This window comes from Pectinophora gossypiella, chromosome 5, assembly GCF_024362695.1.
Source record: "Pectinophora gossypiella chromosome 5, ilPecGoss1.1, whole genome shotgun sequence".
In the NCBI taxonomy this organism is placed as follows: domain Eukaryota; kingdom Metazoa; phylum Arthropoda; class Insecta; order Lepidoptera; family Gelechiidae; genus Pectinophora; species Pectinophora gossypiella.
The window spans coordinates 10,046,672-10,070,874 of NC_065408.1; the positions used below are offsets into that span (position 1 = coordinate 10,046,672).

General features: G+C 37.1%; 1 protein-coding gene across 2 annotated transcripts in view; it reads left to right on the top strand.

The window, feature by feature from the left end:
• LOC126367147 (uncharacterized) overlaps nt 1-24,203 on the top strand; it is a 39,327-nt gene that overhangs the window by 10,157 nt on the left and 4,967 nt on the right. For both annotated transcript variants that reach the window (XM_050010550.1, XM_050010551.1), the window contains exons 3-11: nt 1,914-1,975; nt 2,144-2,311; nt 2,520-3,490; nt 3,568-3,736; nt 16,502-17,744; nt 17,870-18,003; nt 19,909-20,059; nt 20,759-20,888; nt 23,863-24,029. In XM_050010550.1, coding sequence (XP_049866507.1) covers nt 1,914-1,975; nt 2,144-2,311; nt 2,520-3,490; nt 3,568-3,736; nt 16,502-17,744; nt 17,870-18,003; nt 19,909-20,059; nt 20,759-20,888; nt 23,863-24,029 — 3,195 coding nt within the window. The remainder of the gene's footprint in view (nt 1-1,913; nt 1,976-2,143; nt 2,312-2,519; nt 3,491-3,567; nt 3,737-16,501; nt 17,745-17,869; nt 18,004-19,908; nt 20,060-20,758; nt 20,889-23,862; nt 24,030-24,203) is intronic.

Sequence of the window (24,203 nt, forward strand, 5' to 3'; positions counted from 1 at the left end):
TATATGGTAAAGCCTATGACCCATATATCCGATAGGTAATTGCCGGAACGGTTGTAATACCGTAGCCCAGTGGAATTCAAATTTGAAAATGGCAGGTATCCCTTATGCGCGATATAAATCTGGGGTTTGTTACGAACGCTAACAATTCCATTTATGTGTCGCTATTAATCCCGATGTGACAATGTTGGAAATGCTCATCAGTTGGGAGTGAAATAATACGTACCTCATGACCTCCGCTACAATACGCATTTATGAAATGTGTAAAATTTTTAAGACAGCCTAATGTATTATAATAGGTACTTACATTGACGAACCGCCATTTGCCATGTACTTAGTTAAGATACTTTTTGTAATTATTTCTTTTTATTTTGGTGCAATAAAGTGTATTTGTATTGTATTGACCCTTTTAAACAATGTAAGTACGTATATCAATCAATTTCTTTGCCACAACAATTCATCATCATCTCCCTAGCATAATCCCGTTTCTCACAGGGTTCGTTTACCTAACCTGAAGATGTGACAGGTCCGGTTTTTTACAGAAGCGTCTGCCTGTCTGCCTCCAACCCGCGAAGGGAAAACCACCTGGCTTGCGGTTGTTAAGAACTGTAGTGGTATGGTGGTGTAAGCCCCAATCCTTTTTGTCTATGTCAGAGGCCATATAATTAATTATCAACAATAACACCACCTTATAACAAAATCATAAAATGAATATAAGTATAGCAAGTAGTGTAGATAATATAAAGGCCAGAATAATTTTACTATATAGCCCCGAAATTATTACCATTATTACGTTTCTTAATTTCACAATTTTCAGTCAATCAGGGTACTGCCATTTCCGAAAAGTTTTAACATGGTAATTAATATTAATCAGAACGTAAATGAAAATCCTTTCCATCCGCGATGATAGAATATAAACTTCAAACTTGTTATTTACGTAACAAAATTATTAAATTTCTCCACAAACCCATAACTCGTAGAGTTACACTAGCAAAAAAAAAACACTAGAGCAGTCTTTATTTGAAACTTTCCAAAATAGTGCATTAACAGCATTTAATATTGTATGTTATTTTGAACATTTTTGCGAGTTCACCTTTGAATGCAGAAGTTGTTATAGCTCTCTAAATGAAGCCAGACATTACAGAGCTCTATAGGGATTTGTGATGTAACATTATGTAGCTATCTGTAATGTGCTAGTCTCTATTCACCGCAAGCCTCAAAATAGCGGAGTTTCAGATTCTACAGAGCGTCAAGTGCGTAGCAAGGGCGGTTTACCCAAGTAATAACATCGTTGACATTGCTCGCAATTTGTTATTCCATGTGACATGTAATCAGCCGCGGCATGCCTGAGATAAATCTCTGTACAAATGCAACGTCGTGTTGCCATTTGAATCAAATATAAATTCATAAACTTATTTTGTTGAACTTAGAGTTCTGTTTGTGAAATTACGCTTGAAATTCGTCGCTAGCAAAATGAATAAAGCGAAACATTCAAAAATGTCCCCATCTTTTTAACTACGTTAGTTAACTCGAGCGACTTTTATACTCGGCTATATAATAGAATTGGAAAGAATCGCGTAGAAAGCGACGATGATGTCTCGAGACCAAAGGGGATACGAGGATAATAATAGAGATTGTTACACGTGAGGTGAATAAGATTTTATGATGTGCATAATATTCCTGGAACCCAGGACATTTTTCACACGTATCTACGGAATATTTTTTAGACCGTTGTGGAATACAGGCCTTTCTTTTTGCTGTCGAGAGCGAGGATTGAGTGTCACAGAAAGTGGTGGTCATTTATTACCCACTTTAACACCGATTATGTTATGACGTGAACTAATAATCTTGCCCACAAAAAACGTGATTCAGATATATTCGTATTGTCCATTTATTGATTGAAGGTTTTCTTTCAGGAGTTGCTCCCTTACGAGATCCGGCTCGAGATTACTGCTAAAGAAACCCTACATGCACTCAGGTCAGTACGAACAAGATTATATTGTATACGAATGATCTACTTTTATTACGTCTCAAATTATATTAACATTACTTGAAATAACTGTCATTATTAAACATGTTGCCGGAACTATCTTCAATTTTGTGCGCGCTGCTCTACATATCATTTAACTTTGTAATTTGTTTTCAGAGCAACCCTTCTACACACACATTGGCACTCTTTCACGATGCTGGCCGAGGAAGATATCTATTCCACTTTGTCCCTACGGAAAGACCTATCATCAATACTTACTGCTCAACCGCTTAATCCTAAATGGCTCTCGCTTCCAAAGAAATATTCCCGACACGCAGTATTCAGGTAATCTTAAACTTTTAATTATGCTGACACCCCAATGTAACATCGAGTGCTGGTAGGATAAATTTATCCTGGAAACTTTTATAACTTCATTGTCAAGAGGAAAGTTTAGATGGTAGACAATGTCATGGTTAGAAGTAAAAGATACTGACATAGCTCTGTACGTTTTTAAGTTTAATTTGTTAACTGTGTTAATCGTTTGTGTGTGCAGACGTCTCGCGGAAGTATCAAGGCTCACCCGCGGCGTCGTCGTCTTGATATGTGACATCCATTACGCTAAGCTGGTTATGGATGAAGCTAGGCGGCTCAACATGCTCGAGGGCCATTTCTTCTGGATTTGGATTGATGCTTCCAGAGACCTTGATGTCTTCCACAATATTGGCGACAGGGCACAATATGCCAACGATATCGATCTTCAATCCGACAGTTTGAGGAATAAAGATGAAACATTAAGATACGAACGCTTCGAACGCAGTAAACGAGATGATACAGACAATAATTCGATAAACGATGTAAGAGGCCGCGATAAATGGAGAGGGCTCAACGTAATCTCAAAAGAAAGCCGAAATGACGGAATGAATATAAAGAATAGTTCAATAAATTCGTTTTTTCGTCGTAATAGTAGTAATAAGACGAGAGCGCACAGTGTTAACAACAAATTATTATTATATGTAAATTTTAGTCAATCTTACGACGGTAGTCGCAATGTTAGTGCAGCAGCAGTTAGGAATTATAATGTACATAATAAAGGCGTTGAAACTTCTAAAATCGAAAACAATTCAATTGCGGAGGAAAAACTGTCCTTCCCTGATAGGAATTATAGTCGTAGTAATAGTAAAATGGAAAATGAATCTTTTAATAAATATGTAAATAGCATAAACTTAGGTATTGTGAATAATGTAGACAAAAACTTATTATTGGATCGAGATGATATAAATAGTAGAGAAGTAAAAGATAGCGATTTATTCTCAAGTGATATTAGTGATTTCTTAATGAATCCCACGGTGCATACATCTACAATGCATATTGTTAGAGATACTATCGAGAAGAGAGGGGACCGAACTTTTGTGAAGGAACAAGTAAACGAAAAAGACAATGATAAAATGAAGGATAATGTTACTGTGATCTTTAATAGCCTTCCTGTTGGGTTGTTGGCTTTGAATCCTGAATCTATGAGAGTCGGTAAGTGGAAGTTTATAAAAGTAATTGCACATTAATGTTAAGTTTCATGAGCTACAAATATAACTTATACTTTTCAGATCAAGAGTTCGTACGTGCGGCTGTACGGCTAACGATGGGAGCGTTACGACGGGTTTTACGGGCGTGTGACGCTTGGTCTGCGCAAGCACAGTTCTTCAGCGATGCAGCTGCTTCGTGCTGGGAAGAACCTAGCGATGCAGCAGCTGACTTCTCAGCGGAATTCGTGAGGTGATTATATCGACTTTTTTGATATTTACACATTTGCAGGTATTAGGTACTACATCATGTCGCTCCCTATGTTTTATCAGATATACCACAGGTGTGTATTTAGTAGCTAGATACGTCATCGTATGAACTGTTGCGCATAAGCGATATCTGAATTATTTCAATGTTTCGAGGCATGGATAAGTCGCTAAGAAAAAAAAGAAAATAAATTAAAGGTCACGTCAAAAATGTACGAGTATTTTCTCTACAAACTGTTGAAAATTTAACGAGCTATAATGACTGAGCTGATTTTTTTCTTTCGCAATATCGGTAACTTTTGACGGTAAGCCGGAGAGACGGCTATAATGACGGCGGATAAAGAGGGGGCTTTAAGCAAACACCTAGAATTGCGGAACCCCGTGACTGATTGCGTCCTTCATCATGATGGATCTTCCTTCATTTCCAGTTCTTATTAAAATAGCACAACACTCGTCGAGCGAACACTACGCTACCCTCGTAACAACGGAATAGGCCCACACGATTGGATTGCGTCGACCAATCTACTAACGAAATACCTCCGGGTCCTCTTTTCCGCTTTTTACAAACGCAATTTCAATTCTTTGTTGCTGTGTACCCATACCGTTTACCGGATTAACTACCACCGAATCGAATGGTAATGCAAATAATATTTATGGAGTAATTTTCGTTAAACATTCTTTCGTACCCGAACGTATTTTGAGCAATATGTTGTGATGAATAATTTATCGTTTGGTTCACCAATTTCCTCTGTTGATGTAATAAACACAACACACACGTATGAGAACTTTCTCTCTGTTTTGAGAATATCTAAATACTTTGTTCTTTATTTGACGAATGATTATCAAAAGCAACACTTTGTAGGTGCATATTAAATTACGATGTACCTTTATTTGATTAAGCATATTTTATTACAACCCTCTCAACAAATATATAGGTCTATACAAAATTAATTACTTTACGTGGAAATTTCTATCTTTCGTTCGTTTAATATTTAATGTTCCCTGTTGTTACATCCGTAAAAAGCTTTAAATAGAATAAAATGGAAGGAGAATTTACACCAATTTCCGTTTTAATATTGTACTGAATTATAATAAAGGATTTATCAGATTAAATTCCTGTATACTTATCTCATAGTTCCAAAATAAGATGAGCCCGTTCTTCGGTAGGCTCAGCTACTATTTATTTATTTAAGAAGTAATTGGGCTGTTTTTCATTTCGGGTTGAAAGGTTAGATTGGCAGTTCTTCCCTTTTCGATTATCGCTAGAGAGATGATGAAAACGATTTATATTTGATTTAAAAATCAATCGATCTCGAGCTAACGGCAAAACAAAAATTGAAGGGAAAAATAGCAACACTTAACTTCTAACTCTTAAAATAAGGTTAAGTACACCAGTATGCCTAAGAACAATAAACCAGTCTAGGCTATGAAAACAATTCAAGTTTTAAAACTACCACATTCAAACTGAGGACTATAATAGAATGGTAACAAGCGAGGAGCATCATCGTAAAAGCAAATTGACTAGCGAGTCCGAGAACGGCGTAAGATTACTTTTATGTGTGTCTATCTAAAAGGCGAGCTGTAGGTTTATATCGAGCCCGCATTACGCCACATAAAACCTTATCTGGGGAACATCGTCGGTCACCAGACTTCGGTCGTTGGTGAAATTGCGTCGCAAAATTAGTTATGCTCGTACCCTGTTTCTGACCCTATTATAGCAAATTAATCCTACACACTCTTACATAAGGTCGTTTTGGATATTTTCGTTTATATATATTTTTAAATACAGCTGTTATGATTACTGCCTACAAAGAAAAATTAAAGAGTAATACGTAAATATACGTAGTATCTAATATAATATGCAGTACGTGAGTATTTTTCTTGTCTGAATTAAAATTGCGGGCGAGTTAGCAGTGATGTGCCGTTTCTGGAAATGTTCTCACTTTGGGAACGTTCCCAGCAATAAAAATGGCGCCAAGCTTATATAAAAAGCTTTAGCACCTAACCTTTAGGCACTTAAGACCAGAAAACAAGAAAGAACAGTTTAAAAAAGAAAGCATCCACAGTGTTTTTACAACGGCAACATTCCCACTTTGGGAATATTCACGGGAACGGCACATCACTGACTACAAGACAGCTCCATCTTCACACATATGGATTTTGTAATTTTCGTTCCCTAAGAAAGCGTCAACCACGACAATACGGCACGTTTTATTGAAATTTCAGAATTAATCCGCGATGACTCGGAATATCTTATGAGTACGTACTTTGCCCCATTTGAAGATTACTGTAGGATATAGCACAGACGTGGAAAAGCAAAAAATATCCAATTCGATATGGTTCGGAATGTGAATACTGAATATTTATTTTATTCCGAATGCGTTTTGACTACCGTCTCATTTTGTGAGAATGACGATGCGTTTGAAGGAACACATTTGCCTAAAAAGTAACTTTAACTCTTCTCTTCTTTATTGATTTACCTACTTAGCCGTTTAAGCAAGAAATCGACCTTTAACGGAAGCGCATTGACTTGTTAGTAAGAGTAAAAGATAATTTAATAATAATTCTAAAAGTCTTATATCAAAGGATTGATCCAATTTCATATAAGTATAGTCCCTAGTGCCGACATGTGAAGCCAAACAAATTGCAGACGGTATCGACACAAACGTTAACTTTCTCAATCTCTCTCTCCTTGGTATTTAACATTCCCATCTGATGGTGGGGTCTGCCTTCTTTGTCTTTCTCTTCAACTCCGCTTTGTCGGACGTGTCGTTCTCGAGACATTGAACGAGCCCAGGTCCTTTTTGACCACATCCGCCCATCTTGTTTTTGGTCGTCCTTTTGGTCTAAGCCCTGGTACAAAACGTTACCTTTCTGTAGAACGTTAATAAGTACCTATATTTCTAGAATTTTTGGAGTGACAAGATGCATTGGTACGGTCACGAGTACTAATATGTATACACTTTGAAACCATGTCACAATAACTTTTTTGACAAATTAAACCATCTCATTAAATGTAAAATATGATAGTGCGACAGGGTTCTAAAGTTGGTACATGATATTGCTCATGACTGTACCTATGCTTATAGTGTAGGGATAAGAAAATTAAAAACAAATAAGCATATGTACAACGTATCCAACTTGTCATTTTATTACCTACATAACATAGAATCACGCCTGAATTCCCGAAGGATTTATGATCTATCGGTCTGGATTAGCATTTTATTATAGCGTAAGTATAAGTTTTTGATTATCTTAAAAAACACATACATCTTGTATGTACATGCGGGTCTCGAAACTCCACATAAGAACAGAACTTGTCATCACCGAACTGTGTTATTTAAGTACAAATATAAAGCAAGAAGTTCCAAACTCTGTCAAAACTAAGTAAAAGTAGAATAATTGAAACGAATTACAACGAAAATGTGGAGTATTATTTTTCTTCGAGTTTCAATACTACTGGGTGCTGTTTAAGATAGATTGTTGGGAACAAATGTCATTGTAACGGGCCACTATGTCCACGGAGTTGATCTAAAGCATAACAATATAGAACAGAGTGATTAATTTTCAATTTTTAATATAATTATCTTACGTTTTCTTGTAAACGTTAAGTACTGCCTATGTCTTTACATAAGTTAGTAGGGATCTGGCTTTGTGGAGATTACTTCATTAACATTATTTGCGCGTTCTCTGCTACGGGAAATATTTGGGCCATCAGAGATGTAGGTAATTATTTTTCGTTTCTTTTTCTAGTAAGTACAAAATTACATTATGGACAATTTCAGTTGTTGTCACCTAAAATGGTTTGCAAAATCGGAAAGAAAAGATACCATAAATTGCAATTTTGTTTTTTTAACGTGACTTACTTTCTTAGTTACTCATTTTTTAGACTGGATGGCATTCACTACTTGGTCGGACAAATGACCAACTTTGTTGTGTGCTGTTTATTTATTGGCATTGTGCGGGTTGTCGCGTCGCATGACCACGGCGCGACAGTGACAAGGGTCGCCTAGATACGTATTCCCGATCAGAGATAGACGATAGCTGGAAAAGCTAACTCCCGTTTTATGGCCATTTTAGAGGCGTAATTCTTAAAGACAGTGATTTATAGTCCCTAAGACTTTGCCCCTAGTTAAGATCAACACAGACGCAAAATCATGATTTTCAGTTGCGAATATTATTTGAACGCGGGAAAAGTTTCGGTGGTTTTAATCTAGTACCTAATTATTTATGGGCTTCATAAAGTAGGAAAAGGATTCTTGAGTTCAGACATTTAGTACATAGATTATAAAACAATGGTCGAATTAGGAAAGTCTCAAGCTTTAAATTTATTCATGAAAGCGAGCTTCGAAAGTACGTGCCTCAAAAAACATTTTGATTCTTCCATATTCCAACCCTTATCACTTTGGTTAACCTATATCCATAATTTATCCTATTCACTCGGCGAACCACATAAATCTCTATTTGTCACGTCCATTTCATACTCATTTTTGACATTCCATTTATCAGCGGTGATGAAAAAATCATCTTTTCCGAGTAGCTAGTTCGTATTGGAATATGGAAGTAGTCCATAACACGTGTACAGACAGGATATGGAGCATTTCCACATGGCAATAGAGCAATAGTAAGGAACCCAAATACTATTTACATTGTTACAATAAGACTTTGAAAGTTACGAAAGCAGGAATACCCGGACTTACCGTTATCCTATCAAAACGGTCCCGGACACACCACGCGATGTACGAGCGTATTTACGCTCATGTAACGAAAACGGTACGTTGACAAAAATGGGAAGTGTGAAAACATTCCAAATTGCTGGTGCCAACCGTGAGAATCCAATATCGTAGTGAGTTACAGCTAGATCCCGCGTCAGTGTGGGGGACAGCTACTTTACCGTTACGTGTGCGTTTACGTTTGAATTAGTTTGAAATCCATGAGTCATCCCCTTCGAATTTTACATACATACAATTCAACAATAAAAATTCTATTCAGTATCGATTCTTTCTTTTGTTAATCATAGGTAAAAGTAGGTACGTTCCACTTTGATTGGGTTCTCCTCTTACTCGACCAGTAATTTTCAAATTATTCGGCAGCTACTTTGGAGTGCTAATAGAAGGTTGTTACGTGGCCAGGTGGGAGGGAACTAGTTATTAGAAAAGATATGATACAGTATAACTGGACAGCGCATTTCTGATGAACATCTGTTTAAAATTGGTAAATCGTTTAGTTGCTGTCGAGGTTTGTAATTCTGCCAAAATACTGCTTGTTTCGGTGGCGGTACCATCCAGCGAATTGTGTTTAATCTCCGGGCTACCGGATTAGTTTGGCTACACCGTGCCCTGAATATCTTTGCTAAGTACATTTACTCGGCTACGGATCTTTAAGCGATAGCACTCGCGTATAGGATTAGTAATCTTCTTGTCGAACATTTTAAAACTTAAAACTCCTTGCACAAAAAGATATGCAAAAGGTCGCTCAGTCAATCCACTCCTGTTATTTTAGCTAGTTAACTAAGCAGGTATCTGCCGCGTGAAATGTTGTAGCAAACATAATTTAACAGGACAATTGAAGTTGGTAAACGCATTCGAGTTACAGAACTTCCATGCGACTAAATATTATGCGCTCAGTTTGAGTTGGAAACTTCAAACTGTTTCCAGGACGAAGCTGGAAAATATTATACTTTAAACTCATACTTACCTCATTTGCAATTATGCTCCCTAAATTAAAGTACATAAATTAGAAAAGCCTATTAACAATATTAAAACAGTAAACAGTCAAGACACGACGTAAACTTCCTTCTTTATTTTACTTCATAACCTTTTCATAACATGGATTTCTTGGTTTTAAATTAAAATACAGAAGCGAAAAGTAAAGAAAAAGAGGTTTTCTTTTATCCGCGTGCTCTCTAAAAGGCTTGTTCAAATCTTTTGTTGCCAGCTTATCTTAATTGTAGTCTGTTCGGAAAGATTCAAGGACTTCTTGCTCTTGACCTCTCTAATAACGATATTGGGACGCAGACTGGCTCAGAGCGTTATTCAATGAAATACGTGACTAACATGCCACTATGCTCTTACTCAAAGACACACCCACATTGTAGCACGGCAAAAATATTATAGCTAGGTAAGTATTATCATTTTATAAATTTTCGAGTCGAATAACTGGCCTTGGCTGGGTGTATCTGTCTTCTAATGAACTAGTTAAGACTATGTTTTCGTGTAGTAAATAGCATACTCATCTTCTCTAGAACTCTGAAACAATTCGATTGATGATAGAAAAGTAATTTAAAATGTACTTTTAATGTTAATTCTTTTAAAATATTCCACCATCCTTTGTTGTATCCGATTTGAATTGTCGTTCTCTCACACAGAACCATTAAAAAAGAAAAATCCTCCGCATGTTGGTTCCAGCTGGTACACAACATAATGGAATAACAATCAAAGAGCGTCGTTCGAGAAGATTTTTGTATTTCATTTTAATGGCGGTCTCTTTATTTTCTTATATTTTATTCACGAGTGGTGTGATGCAGGTATTTAGTGTAAAAATATTGAATTTGCAAAAATAAAGTACGTATTTTTCAGTTACAATTATATGCACATAATAATTTATACGTTTTGTCAAAACAAATAAAATGTTCTCATTTAATGAAACTGTTTTAATTCTACTTACTTAATTCAGTCTCTAAGGTACACTTTTGTAGTTATTTATTATTTTCCTTTTTCTTTCTTAAAAATTGTAGGCGTTTCAAATACTCACTTCACTTTTTTAAAATGGAAAAGTCTTATCTAAAATAAAATTAAAAGCCCGTGTAACGTATAAATAGTTAGGAAACTTTAAAAACTTTGGTTCGGATTTTCCGTCGAGGTGAAAGTAATGGCATAGCTCGATTTTATTGGCACTTAAATTAGTTTGCTGTTGAAGTACCCGAGTCCATCCTTGACAAAGTCAAACGCAGTGTAAACGTTTACGTAAATACGACTTTTCCTTGTTTTACTTTATTCTACGCCTTTTTTTGACCATACCATTATTCAATAGCGCTCCCCATCGTCCGGCCAAGTACTTAGTGCATGACATCCTAAGCAAATCACGTCAAAAGAAACAAAACGTACAAATAGGTGGTTTTCTTTAGCTTTTCGTTTGTTTAAAGCATTGCGATAAAGTATCCACTCGAAAGCCGAAAACTTATATAAATATCTACTTAGATTAGCTAGATTCTTGTTCAAACTGCAATATTGAAAATATAAAAAGGCTTAATAAAAAAATCGATGCCGAGAAAAGCGCGGAAGATATCCAAAGGTGCCGCAGAGTGTTCAATAATTAAATTAGACATTGCTTTTTGCTTCCTGTACGTGATGCATTTTTTATTCATTTCAAAATGGAATACAACAATGATACATTTAGTGACCAAAAACCTCTTAAGGGTTTAATTTGTGTCACGTCTAACTAACATACAATATAAGTAGATAAATTTAAATTACTAGAAAATAAATATTATAGTTTTAAAATAACTGGCCGCATTTTGTCAAGAAAACATTTATATCGCCATTTAATTATTTTTAAAAATTAATAACATTTAATTTTTATTTTTATACAAAAGGCATCCTCATATTTTTCCTTGAAATTCGGCCAGACTTATTTATTTATAAATACATTGTATTTTTTTTTATTTGGGAACATTTGAGAACACATAAAATACAAAAAAGGTGGCAAAATTATTCAAATTATTATTATTAATACTTTCTGAATACACGAATAAAATTATATAATAGGTACAATCTAAAAACTATTTGACAAAATATTACAAACTTAACAAGTAAATATTATTAATCTTAACATTACAAATAATTAAAACTATACTACTAAAACTAAATTTAAAAGCTCAATTAAAAATTGAAAGCACATTTATTACAAATCTGAGAAAAGAGAGAAAGACAAAGACAAAACTTATAATAACATAGCAGAACGCCTGTATCCTTGATGGAAAAAAACGAGACACTACTTATTTATCCAATAAATAGAATTCGTGCGATATCCGAACAAATGACGATTTGAGTACAGGGTAAATGATTACACAGATGTATTTTTTACAAATTGTCATGAAACATATCTATGAAAACTTTCTTGAAATACTTATTGAGTTATGACGTCGTCAAAAAATAGTCAAACGTTTATTACTGGTATCCTAACCCTAAAATTGCATATCCATGCGATATGCGATTGCGTCACTTACTCATGCGTAACTTACTCATGAGAGGAAGTTCCCTTATGTAATGAATGCGAAGAAGGTCGGGAAAGTCGTAGAAATATCTTGAAGAATCGTTTTCTGTACACTTAACGTGATACGTACAGACTCATATTAAGCGGTTCTTCTTCTATAGTGTGAGTTGCAAGGTGGACTACTAACATCAGCAACCCTAGTGTCAGGGTTATTGAGCAGCCAAAGGCCAGATATGGCTTAGAGGTGTCATGTGTCAGAGATGACATGGCTAATGTTATGACTACGTACGTATCAGTAAATATCCGGCACCAACGCCTCAACGTGCCTTCGAAAGGACGTATCATCTTACTTTGGGACAATCAGCCTGTAATGTTCTAACCAAATTAGGGATCAGAAAGTGTTTTTTGTGATATCTCCCCACCGGGGACATCCGGATAGTAAGCCCTACGCTCAGCGACTGGACCACGGAGGTCTTTAGGCGATTTTAAGCGACACCACTGTACGTACACACCTACATTTCTGTTTTATTTTGTTGTTATGTTGTAATTAACCACTTTTTAGCATTTAACTGCAACTAACCTCACGTTACAAAATTTCCTAACCATGCCGTGTATACACGTTTTGGGTGTCAATCTAGTTATTACCCACATCTGTAACCTTTTATTTTCGCATGCCATGATTGATACCTGTTGTGTGTACCTTTTAAATAAATAAATAAAATACATTGATTCTGTCCACTTTGCAGTTTTTAGTGCCACTAGACGCTCGAAAAATTAGACGACCCCCGCGAATGTTTGCGGTGCTCACTGCGCGCACCAACCTCGGCAACTACGCTCCAAGTAGCACGCGCACTAAAGGCTATTAATACTATCTCCGAACTCCATACTGACATCGATCTATTTACGTGTTCGTCAACGAACTTCACAGACTTAGTTGTAAAACTCTTCAGTTTATAATATTTAAGTATAATTGCATTACGTAGACGAATTGAGATTGTATGTAATGTCTACATAAATTGTGAATAAATATATAATAAACATTTATATTTTATTTCGTAGGACTTTGTATCATTAACGGCTCTGTCCTGATGACAATGGGTTTTCATCATGAGAGTGGCTTTATGTCAACATTATGTATGTGTACCTTTTTGAATTTGAATTTTGTGTATTTTTGGACCTTTCCATTTCCATCTTATCTTATCTTATCTAGCCTAAAGTGTCCCACTGCTGGGCAAAGGCCTCCCTCCATCAGGTCAACAGGTCAGGTCTCTCCCATTTCCATAGCAACGTATTTTCTAATGATTCTCTCTGCTGATTCAATAAAGAGATACAAACATTTCTCGTCTTCGTGAAGGTATGATATGAATGACGAATAATGTGTACAATGATGATAACAGGTTTGGTTTCGGGTAAACAATTGACTAGTGAAACAATATTGTTCATACGCGATCATTCACCTCAAAAGCCTCAACTAACATAGGAAACTTAATTAACTACTACTATTGGCAGCCAATACGAGAGTTGTGTATTATTACGTAGTTGGCTATCCATACAGTTAAACAATTTTATTGTTACCTATGTCATCACGTATATTGTCAAAACGATACCTAAGAATTATACACTGATATGAATAATATCAGCCTTTTAATCAGCCCCTAATTTAAAATAAATTTAAGTAAATGCTTACTTGGCTTCGGCTCCACGTATGCCTTCCAAAAGACCGGGATTCCGTAGTCCCGAGATATGGAAGCGATATACGAATAATAATAAATGGTTGAGCAGGCCCTAGCCACTTACTACTAGTATCCGCTACTAGTCGAAGTCCACTAACCCCCCACCCAATAGCCCAATTCCTTTGTTTCCATAATATGCAATAGTCCTACACGAACCGGAGATTGTCTTTGGGTGCTTTCTAATAGTACATACAGGGATAATCGCCAGTTGGTGTCACCAATATATTTAGATTATTGTCTTGAAGGGTCTCACGCACGCCTCCCAAAAATCCGGATCTCCGGAAGATATGGAAACGACATATAAACAATAATAATAAAATCCTCCTGCAGCCCAGATTTCTGGACACAATAGTTGACAAATAGGGCTTGGATTTTAAATGGACGTTGGGCCTGAAGACCATTCAACATAAACAACACAAGAAAACAATTGGTACAAAAGGCGGTCTTATTGCCAAGTTATTAATCTCTCAGGGAATGTTTCATCGTGAAACTAGTAATCAACGTTTTATCTATTAAGCTTGTAGACCCACATAACCCACGTTTTGCTAAACTTTTAATTTCAGTATAATAAACTTCTTCTGTCTTATTAGTATTCTAACGGTTAAATGTCTACTCGTAATACTCTGTTCACACACTGAGTTCAGCTATTCCAAAAGCCTGTCTCTGCAAGGAAGTAAATACAAGGAAGTAAATAAAATTTACTTCTAGTCTAGTAGAGTAAGTATGCTAGAGACGCCCTCATCCAAGCCAAGACATGATTAATGGTACTCGATCTTGACAATCTAGAATAAAACGATATATGAGCGATATCGAATTAGACAGTTAGTAAAAATGTTATATTTTTGGGTATATTCCAAGCGAGGAACATTATCATAAATCGGACGGAACTGCACGTTAGAGTTTTGGCTGACAGCCAGATTATTCAAGTTAGCTCGACCAAGTGGTGTCCAACCAATGACATGACTTGATGCGAATAGTTCCCTTTAGGTAGTTCCTTTCGGATCGCATAGAAATTAGGCCGGTTAAATAGGTCAGGTCAGATGTGAACACAGTCTCACGCACTCAACTAAGTCGTTGAATCCTTCTCCCTCGTAATCACCCTCGATTTATTACGTGGCTAGATTTTTATTTTGTCTAGTGTTGATGCGACCTTTCCTTCTTTGTAAGGACGCGCTGCAGCTTTCGCCTACATCAAACTGTTCTTTGTCAAGCGAATCGTCTTTTATTTTCCATTGTTAACGTTATGAATAGCGTTCTATACAAGGAAAAGAAGTGAAAATAAATGAAGTGCTGGAAATAGTATCGGTAGTATCGGTCCATTGCAATTATATAAAGAGTTAAGTAAGTACCTATAAAACAATAACAAGTCAACAACGTAAATTTTTACTTTTTACCCTTACATATTACTGTAATAAATAATATGTAAGTAACTAAATCCCTAATCCCTAGACAGCCTCCGTGGTCTAGTGGTTAGAGCGTTAGGCTCACGATCTGGAGGTCCGGGTTCAATTCCCGATGGGGACATTGTCGAAATCACTTTGTGAGACTGTCCTTTGTTTGGTAAGGACTTTTCAGGCTTGAATCACCTGATTGTCCGAAAAAGTAAGATGATTCCGTGCTTCGGAGGGCACGTTAAGCCGTTGGTCCCGGCTATTAGCCGTAAAAACACCTCCACCAACCCGCAGTGGAGCAGCGTGGTGGAGTATGCTCCATACCCCCTCCGGTTGATTGAGGGGAGGCCTGTGCCCAGCAGTGGGACGTATATAGGCAGTTTATGTTATGTTATGTTAAGTAACTAAATAAATCCTTTTCGTACAACCAATACATTCAATTTACTCGCATGTTGTAGTAAATCTCGTGTAGCAAATTGTGTTATTATCAATTTAGCTGCAGGAGGCACGCGGTATCGCGGCCAGGCTCGGATATTGCACGCTCGAAACCATTTCCTCTTCCTGGGAGCACACAATTATGTTGCAATCCAATCACTATTTTGTTCCACCAATATTACGATCTTGTTATCCGTAACCAGTGCCTCTATAAACCACCATTTTAAAATAATAAACAGGCTTATTTCCGCCCGCAGCAACAACTTGTAGGTATTGTTCGGGATCAATTAAAACAACAAACAAAAAATCATTATTATCGTCAAGCGGGCATGTCTATGCTGTATCCCGGAAATCGCTCAGTCTGTCAAGACAAACTAATTGCCAAGGCGTGTAGCGACACACTACTCCCAAGGTCTCCGCCCCTCAACAACAATTATCTGTGGAAATTTATTCAATCGTCCCGTATATAATGAACATGATGTGCCGTCCTTACCTGCGAAGCTGATGCAATAAAATTAATATTCCAGAGACTCCCACTGTACTGCTCTAATAGATGCGAATTGTATTCAAGTAGACTTTTTTTTATTTGTAACTTCGCAATATATTTTTCTTTTCGAATAGATCGCTGTATTTTTCCTCAACATATAGGTACGTAAAGCAACCCTGTAGAAAATTTTCCTCAGACCAATTTTACACGTCACTCTATATTTGTCGTGAAATATTCAACCGGTAAACATCTGGGTACCTTAAACGAACTAAGCTGGAAGATTTAGAGGTTTCACGCTCGTGTTGCGGTAAAAGCAAAGTTACACAAAATGTCGTAAAAGTTACCTGCCTTTTGGTCTCACGCTTCGGAAATATTTAGTGCCTAAACCAACTTCGAATGCAAAGTTTCTAAAAATACGTACTTCTTTTTCTAGAGCCGGGAAAAGGGCGCGTCGCTTTATTTGGAAGCTAATATTTGAATTTTATTTACAGGGAAACACGGATATCGACTGCAGCGGCATTGGCCGGAGGTACCGAACGACCAGAGAAAGCACTGACTGCTTCTTTTGCGCTTTTAAACTTAGTACCGGGAGCTGAAGGTGGCAACACATGGAGGCAAGTTGGGAGAGTATTAGGTCGCAGTGTGCGGCTTCATACCATCGTCTGGCCAGGTGGACGGCTCGTCGCTCACGGGCAATCGGCAGGAGCACGCACAATTTTTCGTATCGTCACAGCACTTGCCCCGCCTTTCGTAATGGAAGGAGAGCTTGACGAAGATGGTCAATGCCTCCGAGGTCTTCCATGCCATCGACCACAAACATCTGACAAAGATAACTTGACCCTTGCATTCAATGAACTGGAAAGAGAAAGCGAACAAGATGCAGAAGACTTTTTCTTTCCTACCCCAAAACCCACTAGCACTTTCTCTCGAATGGCTACACATTGTTGCTATGGATTAGCTATGGATTTGTTAGAAAATATTGCCCAAGAACTTGAATTTGATTTCCATTTGTACATTGTAGAAGATGGCCTTTACGGATCCCGAAAATTAGTCAAGCCTTTTCGTAGACTTAATGAATATCAAAGTCAGGCGAATGAGTTTTTGATGAGTCAGCAAAGTTATCGTTCTCAATACAGAAATGGAAAACCTTTAGACGAGGAAGACGACGAGAATTATTTATTTTATGAAGATTTAAATGAAGATCCTGAGAAATGGAATGGCGTTATTGGAGATTTGGTTTCAGGAGCGGCACATATGTCGTTTGCAGCGCTAAGCGTGTCAACTGCGCGAGCTGAAGTTATCGATTTTAGTCAGCCGTATTTTTTTAGTGGAGTTTCCATACTAGCGGCGCCAAATCAAAGACCCGATATACCTTTGCTCGCATTTCTGTTGCCGTTTTCACCTGAACTATGGATTGCAATATTCACGTCGCTCAACGTTACCGCTATCTTTGTCGCCATATATGAGTGGTTGTCTCCTTTTGGATTGAACCCTTGGGGACGACAGAGGTCCAAGAACTTTAGTATATCAAGTGCCCTGTGGGTCATGTGGGGCCTCTTATGTGGCCACTTAGTTGCCTTCAAAGCTCCTAAGAGCTGGCCTAACAAGTTTCTAATAAACGTTTGGGGCGGCTTTTCTGTGATATTCGTCGCCAGTTACACTGCCAATATTGCCGCCCTTATAGCTGGACTGTTTTTTCATAATGCTGTGGATGATTATCAAGGAAGAAGTAATGTGAGTATTTTTAATTCACGCGTCTCATTTTGGTTGCCAAAAGTGTCACGTCTTTTGCAAAACTAAAAATATGTCAGTTTTATTTAACAATTTTTGCAGGTGTCTTAATAAGTTGACATTTGCAGTGGCTGTCGCTTCGAGTTGGCACCGCCAGGTCTTCAGTCGCGGAGTATTACGTTCAACGGAATAACCCACAGCTGGCGCAACAAATGCGTCGTTACGCGTTACAGGACGTCGAGGAAGGCATTCAAAGGCTCAGGTGAGTTAATGACCTCTATTAGGGTCACCTGCAAATTGGTCGGCACGAGTTGGTGAGGCGAAACTTTCGCACTGGCAAGTTATAAACAGCTTCAAATTGTATATAGTTAACAGAAAACTTTTCGGAGAGTTTACACACCTGCCTAAATGATAGATCTACATATTGTAGCCATTTAGGAAACTCTTAATGAAGATAAATGTACTCACATAATAATTAGGTACCAGTCAACAGTTTTGGATTTGAGTTATTCTTTTTGAGTTAATCTTCTTCTTCTATCGTGTGGGTTGTGAGGTCGATTGCCAACCTCATCAACCCTGGTGTCAGGGTACATGACCCATATAACGACTAAGTACTTACATCAGTAAGTAGAAACCGAAACCAACGGCTTAACGTGCCTTCCGAAGCACGGATCGTCTTAGGAAGTAACGTCCTAACCAAACTAAGAATCACAAAGTGATTTTTGTTATGTGTCCCCACCGGGATTCCAACCCAGGACCTCCGGATCATGACCACAACGCTCAACCACTAGACCACGAAAGTCGTAAGTTATTTGTAAGGCAAAATGAGTCTAGGTTTTCCAATTATAAAAGTTCATGTCGTAAAGATAGGCTTACTTGACAACACCTTATTGACACTTTCAAGGACACTGACTACGGGTCTTTTCATTCAAAATTGTATAAGATTTGAGATCGAGACCACCGCTATTACTTAGATGCGCTGTCCTTATAAGTCTTTATGGGTTTTAGTGCCCACTAAAAGTATCTTTTGCAGTTTTTAATGTTGAATTGAATAAATAAAGTATTCATATACTCCTTACTCAACGTCTATCAAAATCTTTCTTTTCGTTTTATCAAATATCCTGCATTCCTATTAAATAATATGTCTTGCCATCATAATATTTAAAAGGTCTATCAATCTGCATGTATTAATAAATAATCGTTTTTCCTTATTCTTCGCTGCAGTAAGTCATTCCCCTTTTCTTTTCCGAAAGCTTCAATGAAAATTTTACGAATTTAGTAAAAAAATGAATGATCTAATTACTCTGAAAGATTCATTATTCACCCAAGAGTTCATTTTTAATCCTTCTGATTTAACTAAAGGTGGGGCGCGACAACAATTTTTGAATAATTGTTTTTTTATTGAGATTAAACTCAAACTAAGTAAGTGCTCGTGAATTGAATGTTTGTGTTGTTCTTATCTTCTTTTACTTTCTTCTCATATGAACCATAATTTTAGAATGGTAACTATTTTAAAACTAGTAAGTAAATTAATTTTAAAATAACAAAATCGAGTTGAAAGTTTAAAACTACTATTAGTTGGTGATAGTAATTGTAAGTGGTATTTTATTTATTTTACAAGCATCATTTAAACAATAAGCAAACGCAAGGTTTATAGGTCTATAAAATTTTCTGGTCCACAAGCTTAACGGTTTTATCAGATGGCTACTTAATACCCTTCAGTACGTTTGGTTTATGGGCCTGATTTAGGAGTCGCTCCTACATTTTGGAAATTATACTGTAAACCACCGCAAGAGATTACGTCGCAGATAATGTTAATTTCCCCAGAAGAATGTTGTTTAATTCGCAAATACACTTAGCTGAGAGTATGTGTACTTCATTATCACGTGAGATAAATTGTGCCTTATACCCGAGGAGATTGAGTTACTGTTACCCTGCGAAATGTCAGTTTTATTGTGCTTTTTATCGTGACGACGGAGTATATTTTTACCCCGGGCCCGGGTTTTAGGGATCCGTCAGAAACTTGTTTTAACACTTTACGTTTACGAGGTAGAATATGCTATCTGTTTACTTAGGAATGATTGTGTGTATAGTATAAGAGTGTAGCACATTTCAAGAGGGTTTTCTCTGAAAAGATTAAGAATTTATGAAGAATAATTTGTTACAGAAACGGTTCTTTGGATCTCTTGATAGCAGATACTCCGGTTTTAGATTATTACCGAGCTACTGACCACGGCTGCAAACTGCAACGAGTAGGAGATCATGCTCTTGCCGAGGACACTTATGCCATCGGAATGACTAAAGGATTTCCATTGAAGGTAAGCAACAAGACCACGTACCTTCTCAAATGTTACGGGATTTCCAGCTTTTCCAATCTAATCCTATTACTGAAAACATGAATCGAAAAAAAAGGAATCTAACGTGTAGGAAAATTTATCCGAAAATACTTTGACTTGATGGTTTGATTTTCCTTACTGATGTTTATTGAGTGCATGGTAAACATATTGGTCTGAAACCACAAATAGACATGCTGTGGCTCGAGCAGCGTCTTGGTGGCAAAGTGGCTTATATTTACCAAGGATATCTGGGAGGAGGCCTGAGTGGTGGGGGGCTCCGGATCTTTGCAGGGAAAGATTGATGGATGACGCACGCGGGCCTGCTAATGGTGTGATCGATAGTCTGGTGTCATGTAACTCAGCCTCAGCCGATTATACGTCATTTTTATCTTGACGACGTTCGATACCTTAGAGGTTTACGCCAACCATGACATAAATCAGCGGAATACAGTTTTTGTTTCGAATCGTGACACTGCGTTTTTAGAAAATTCCTTTTCAAAGCTTTGTTGGATACAGGTAAATGAGCCGCATGTGGGCGTTATTGTTTTAACAAAACACGATCGTTCAGCACTGACATTTATAAATACGCTTCTTTATCTAATACTGGAAAAGCCTTTTATTCAACTAAGCTTTGATATGTTTTATTTTTATTCTCAATTTTAAACCAACCATATTTTACAGGACAGCATATCAGCAGTTATATCTAAATATTCATCTAATGGATACATGGATATATTGACCGAAAAGTGGTACGGGGGCTTACCCTGCTTCAAACTTAGTCCCGATTATGGAATCCAGCCAAAACCTTTGGGTAAGAATTTTATCTTTTTTCTTTGTTTGCCGAAGTTTCGTAGCAGCTGTAAATAAGTTTGGTTTCAAACTTTCTACCTTGTTAGTTTACAGTGCAATTTAATTCGTAATAGAGTTGTACATCACTATTTTAATGTTAGTTCCTTACGTGTACATAGTGAGCTCGCTCGTTTCCGTCGGAAATTTCATTAGAATTTATCGCCTCCCCCGCGTTAATCCGCCCTCAACACGTCGGGAGGGGGAGGTACCACCAGTCGACCTAAAAGATTAAACATGGGATTTATCGTTAAAAAAATGAGGTGGCGCGTCGAGTGAGTTTATCTATTATTTTGAATCTTCGGGGCGTTGTAGAATTCAAAGTTAAGCTTCCCAAAGGAAGCTCCTGTTAACGTACCTAGTAACGTACCCTGACTGTTTTTGTTCTTCTTGTCTCGTGTTGGTTGTAAGGATTGACTGATGACTGCTTTGACCACGCCAAGGTTATTCATAGAACCACTAAATGCACTGACGAAGCCCATGTAACGACTACATACGTACTTATTTAAGTAAACGAGAACAAGAGCCTAAGGCGTCAACTGTGAAAAGTTACTAGGTACAATACAATACAAAAACGCTTTATTGCACATATAAACACACTTACAAAACTACACTTCTTCTTCTTTTATCGAATCGGTTGTGAGGTGTATTACCAACCTCATCAACACTGGTGTCAGAGTTACTATTGAGCCGCCAAAGGCCCCTGACATGGCTCATGTAACGACTACTTACTTACATCAGTAAGTAGTAACCGGGACCAACGGCTTAACGCACACACTAAGTACACTTACTTAAACTTACAAAAACAATTACAAAACTACTTACTCGTCTAAAGTATAATTTATTAACATGTTCACTGTATGACCGACATTTTAAATATCGACCCCTCACGTCCAACGGTATTTTTAGATAAACACATTGGAATTTATGTAAAAAGACACACTATGGCAAAAAAACACAATCTGAAAAGCCTTCCCTAGTGCCTCACAAAAGGGGCAAGCAGGTATGAGTTTCAAATTTATTGCATCATAACTGGTTCATAGACAGAATTATTCTTCATTAAATTACGTATGATCTTTTTCTTCTTCGTCGTTCCCTCACTGCTGAGGATCGCGACCACAGGTTATGGTTTTCCACTCGGTACGGCTATACGCTGCGTGGACCGCCCTCTGTATGCTGCCCCCCACAGTCTTCTTCACGACGTCAGACCACCTCGTAGGCGCCCTTGCTCGCGCACGTTTGCCATCCATTTGCCCAACGATGATCTGCTTCTCCAGACTGTGCTTCGGAGACCGCGTAATATGTCCGAAGAAGCTTAGGGCACGATTCCGGCATATTGACGAGAGCCGCGTCGTGATCTTGAGCATGATCTTTTTACAGATACCAAAATAGTAGATAGTAATTATTTAATGCCGTCATCATCTCCCTAGCACTATCCGCTAACCTAACCTGAAGATTTGACTGTTCCGTTGTTATTATCTAATGACAATAGCAGTATAATATTATGGGCATCAGTACATGAGGCAAGTCATGATATATACTTCTACAGCAGATTGTGAATCTCTGAAACTGTTATAAAAGTTACTTGCTGCCTTAATGGCGTTTCTGAACGTAGGTTTGCCTCGCTCAACTTTTCGTATCTGTATTTCATATTGCTAAAGTTTTCGCAGTAAATGAAGTGAAGTGTAACAGTGATTTAGATGCTCCCAGTGGTATTATTTGTTGTTTGGATAGATAGCGGGCGATAGAGTAATTTTCCGCCATAATGCAGTTTGAAAGCTCCGTTTTCTTATCATAATCCCAGTGCGTCACAAAATGTTAAATCAGAAACTGTCCATTGTATCCATTACAATTATCTAACAAAACGAAAATCTATGGAAAATATTAGTCATTTTCAATAATTTTAGAGGAGAGTAATATTTAATAATTTCAGATGATGATTATGAAGAGTCGTGTAGGTTTAATTATGTAGAGTGTACTAGGTATTAGTAGTTTGGTTTTCGCTTTAAAATTAATTAAATATTGACAACGAACTTCAGGGAATAATAAATTTATGCTAATACGTCGAGTATATTACAGGGTATCTTAAATTCTGCCCGAGGGAAATGGCGTCACGTGCAACTTTGTCCCGTTTTAAGTGACGTAATTCTATTTTTAATGATACTAAAAACCGTCGTAAATTTAACTTTATTACGCGATATAACGATAATTTCTATAATATACAAACTCACACAGTTATTAAAAAAAAAACACACTTTCATATATCGTTCAAAGTATGTACATTACCCTGTTTACCTACCTACATAAACAGTCTACTCGTAAGTATTTTACTATACAGACTAGCCATTATCAATCGAGTCTATAAAAAAGCAAAGACGGTCAAAGCAGAGAAATGATTTCAATTTGAATTATAAATACCAAAAGTAATGTTTCTTTCGCAAATAAAGACGTTGTAAGTAACCATTTATTTCATAAATTATTGAACGTTCTCGATTTCATCTCTGCCGGCTTAACTCGCGATTTTATTTGTGTGTTTTATAGTTTGGCCGTCGCAAATATATCTCCCGTCCGTGCTTAGAATTTTCTTATCAGGCCCACCCGCCTTCCGTTTTATTGCAAGCAATTTATTGTCATCCTAATTCTACTAATTATTCAGGATCTTGGACAGATCGCGGACTAATCTTTGTTTGTCTCAAGACATTATTTTTGTTAAGTTTTTGGCACGTCCCTCATAGTTGTTCTTTATCTTATTTATTTAATATAAGAAAGCTGTATAAAACAGGCGTTTCATAGTAGGTACCTACAAAATTTTACTATCTTGTTTGAAAGAGTAAACAAACACGGGTAACACATAGGATATTTCATATATATATTATTTTGAGAGACAGAAGCTCACGAGATTTTATTACTTTTCTCATCAAATATAATGTGTGTTGTAGGTGTCGCGGCAGTGGCGGGTGTGTTCATTCTGCTTGGTGTGGGAATGATCGTCGGATGCCTGATATTGATCCTCGAACACCTATTTTATAAATACATGTTGCCGGTTTTACGACACCAACCCAAAGGAACTATTTGGAGGAGCAGGAATATCATGTTCTTCAGTCAGGTAAACATAACACCTATCATTATGTAAGATATATATATCATAGCAAAAGTGTTTTTAATGTTGTAATGAAATATTATAATATCACTCTGATCATAGTAGATATATAGTTGTAGACATACTGGCCTTTCGTTTTGACCGTCAATCATTTTAAATTTCGAAATTCTCATTCCATTC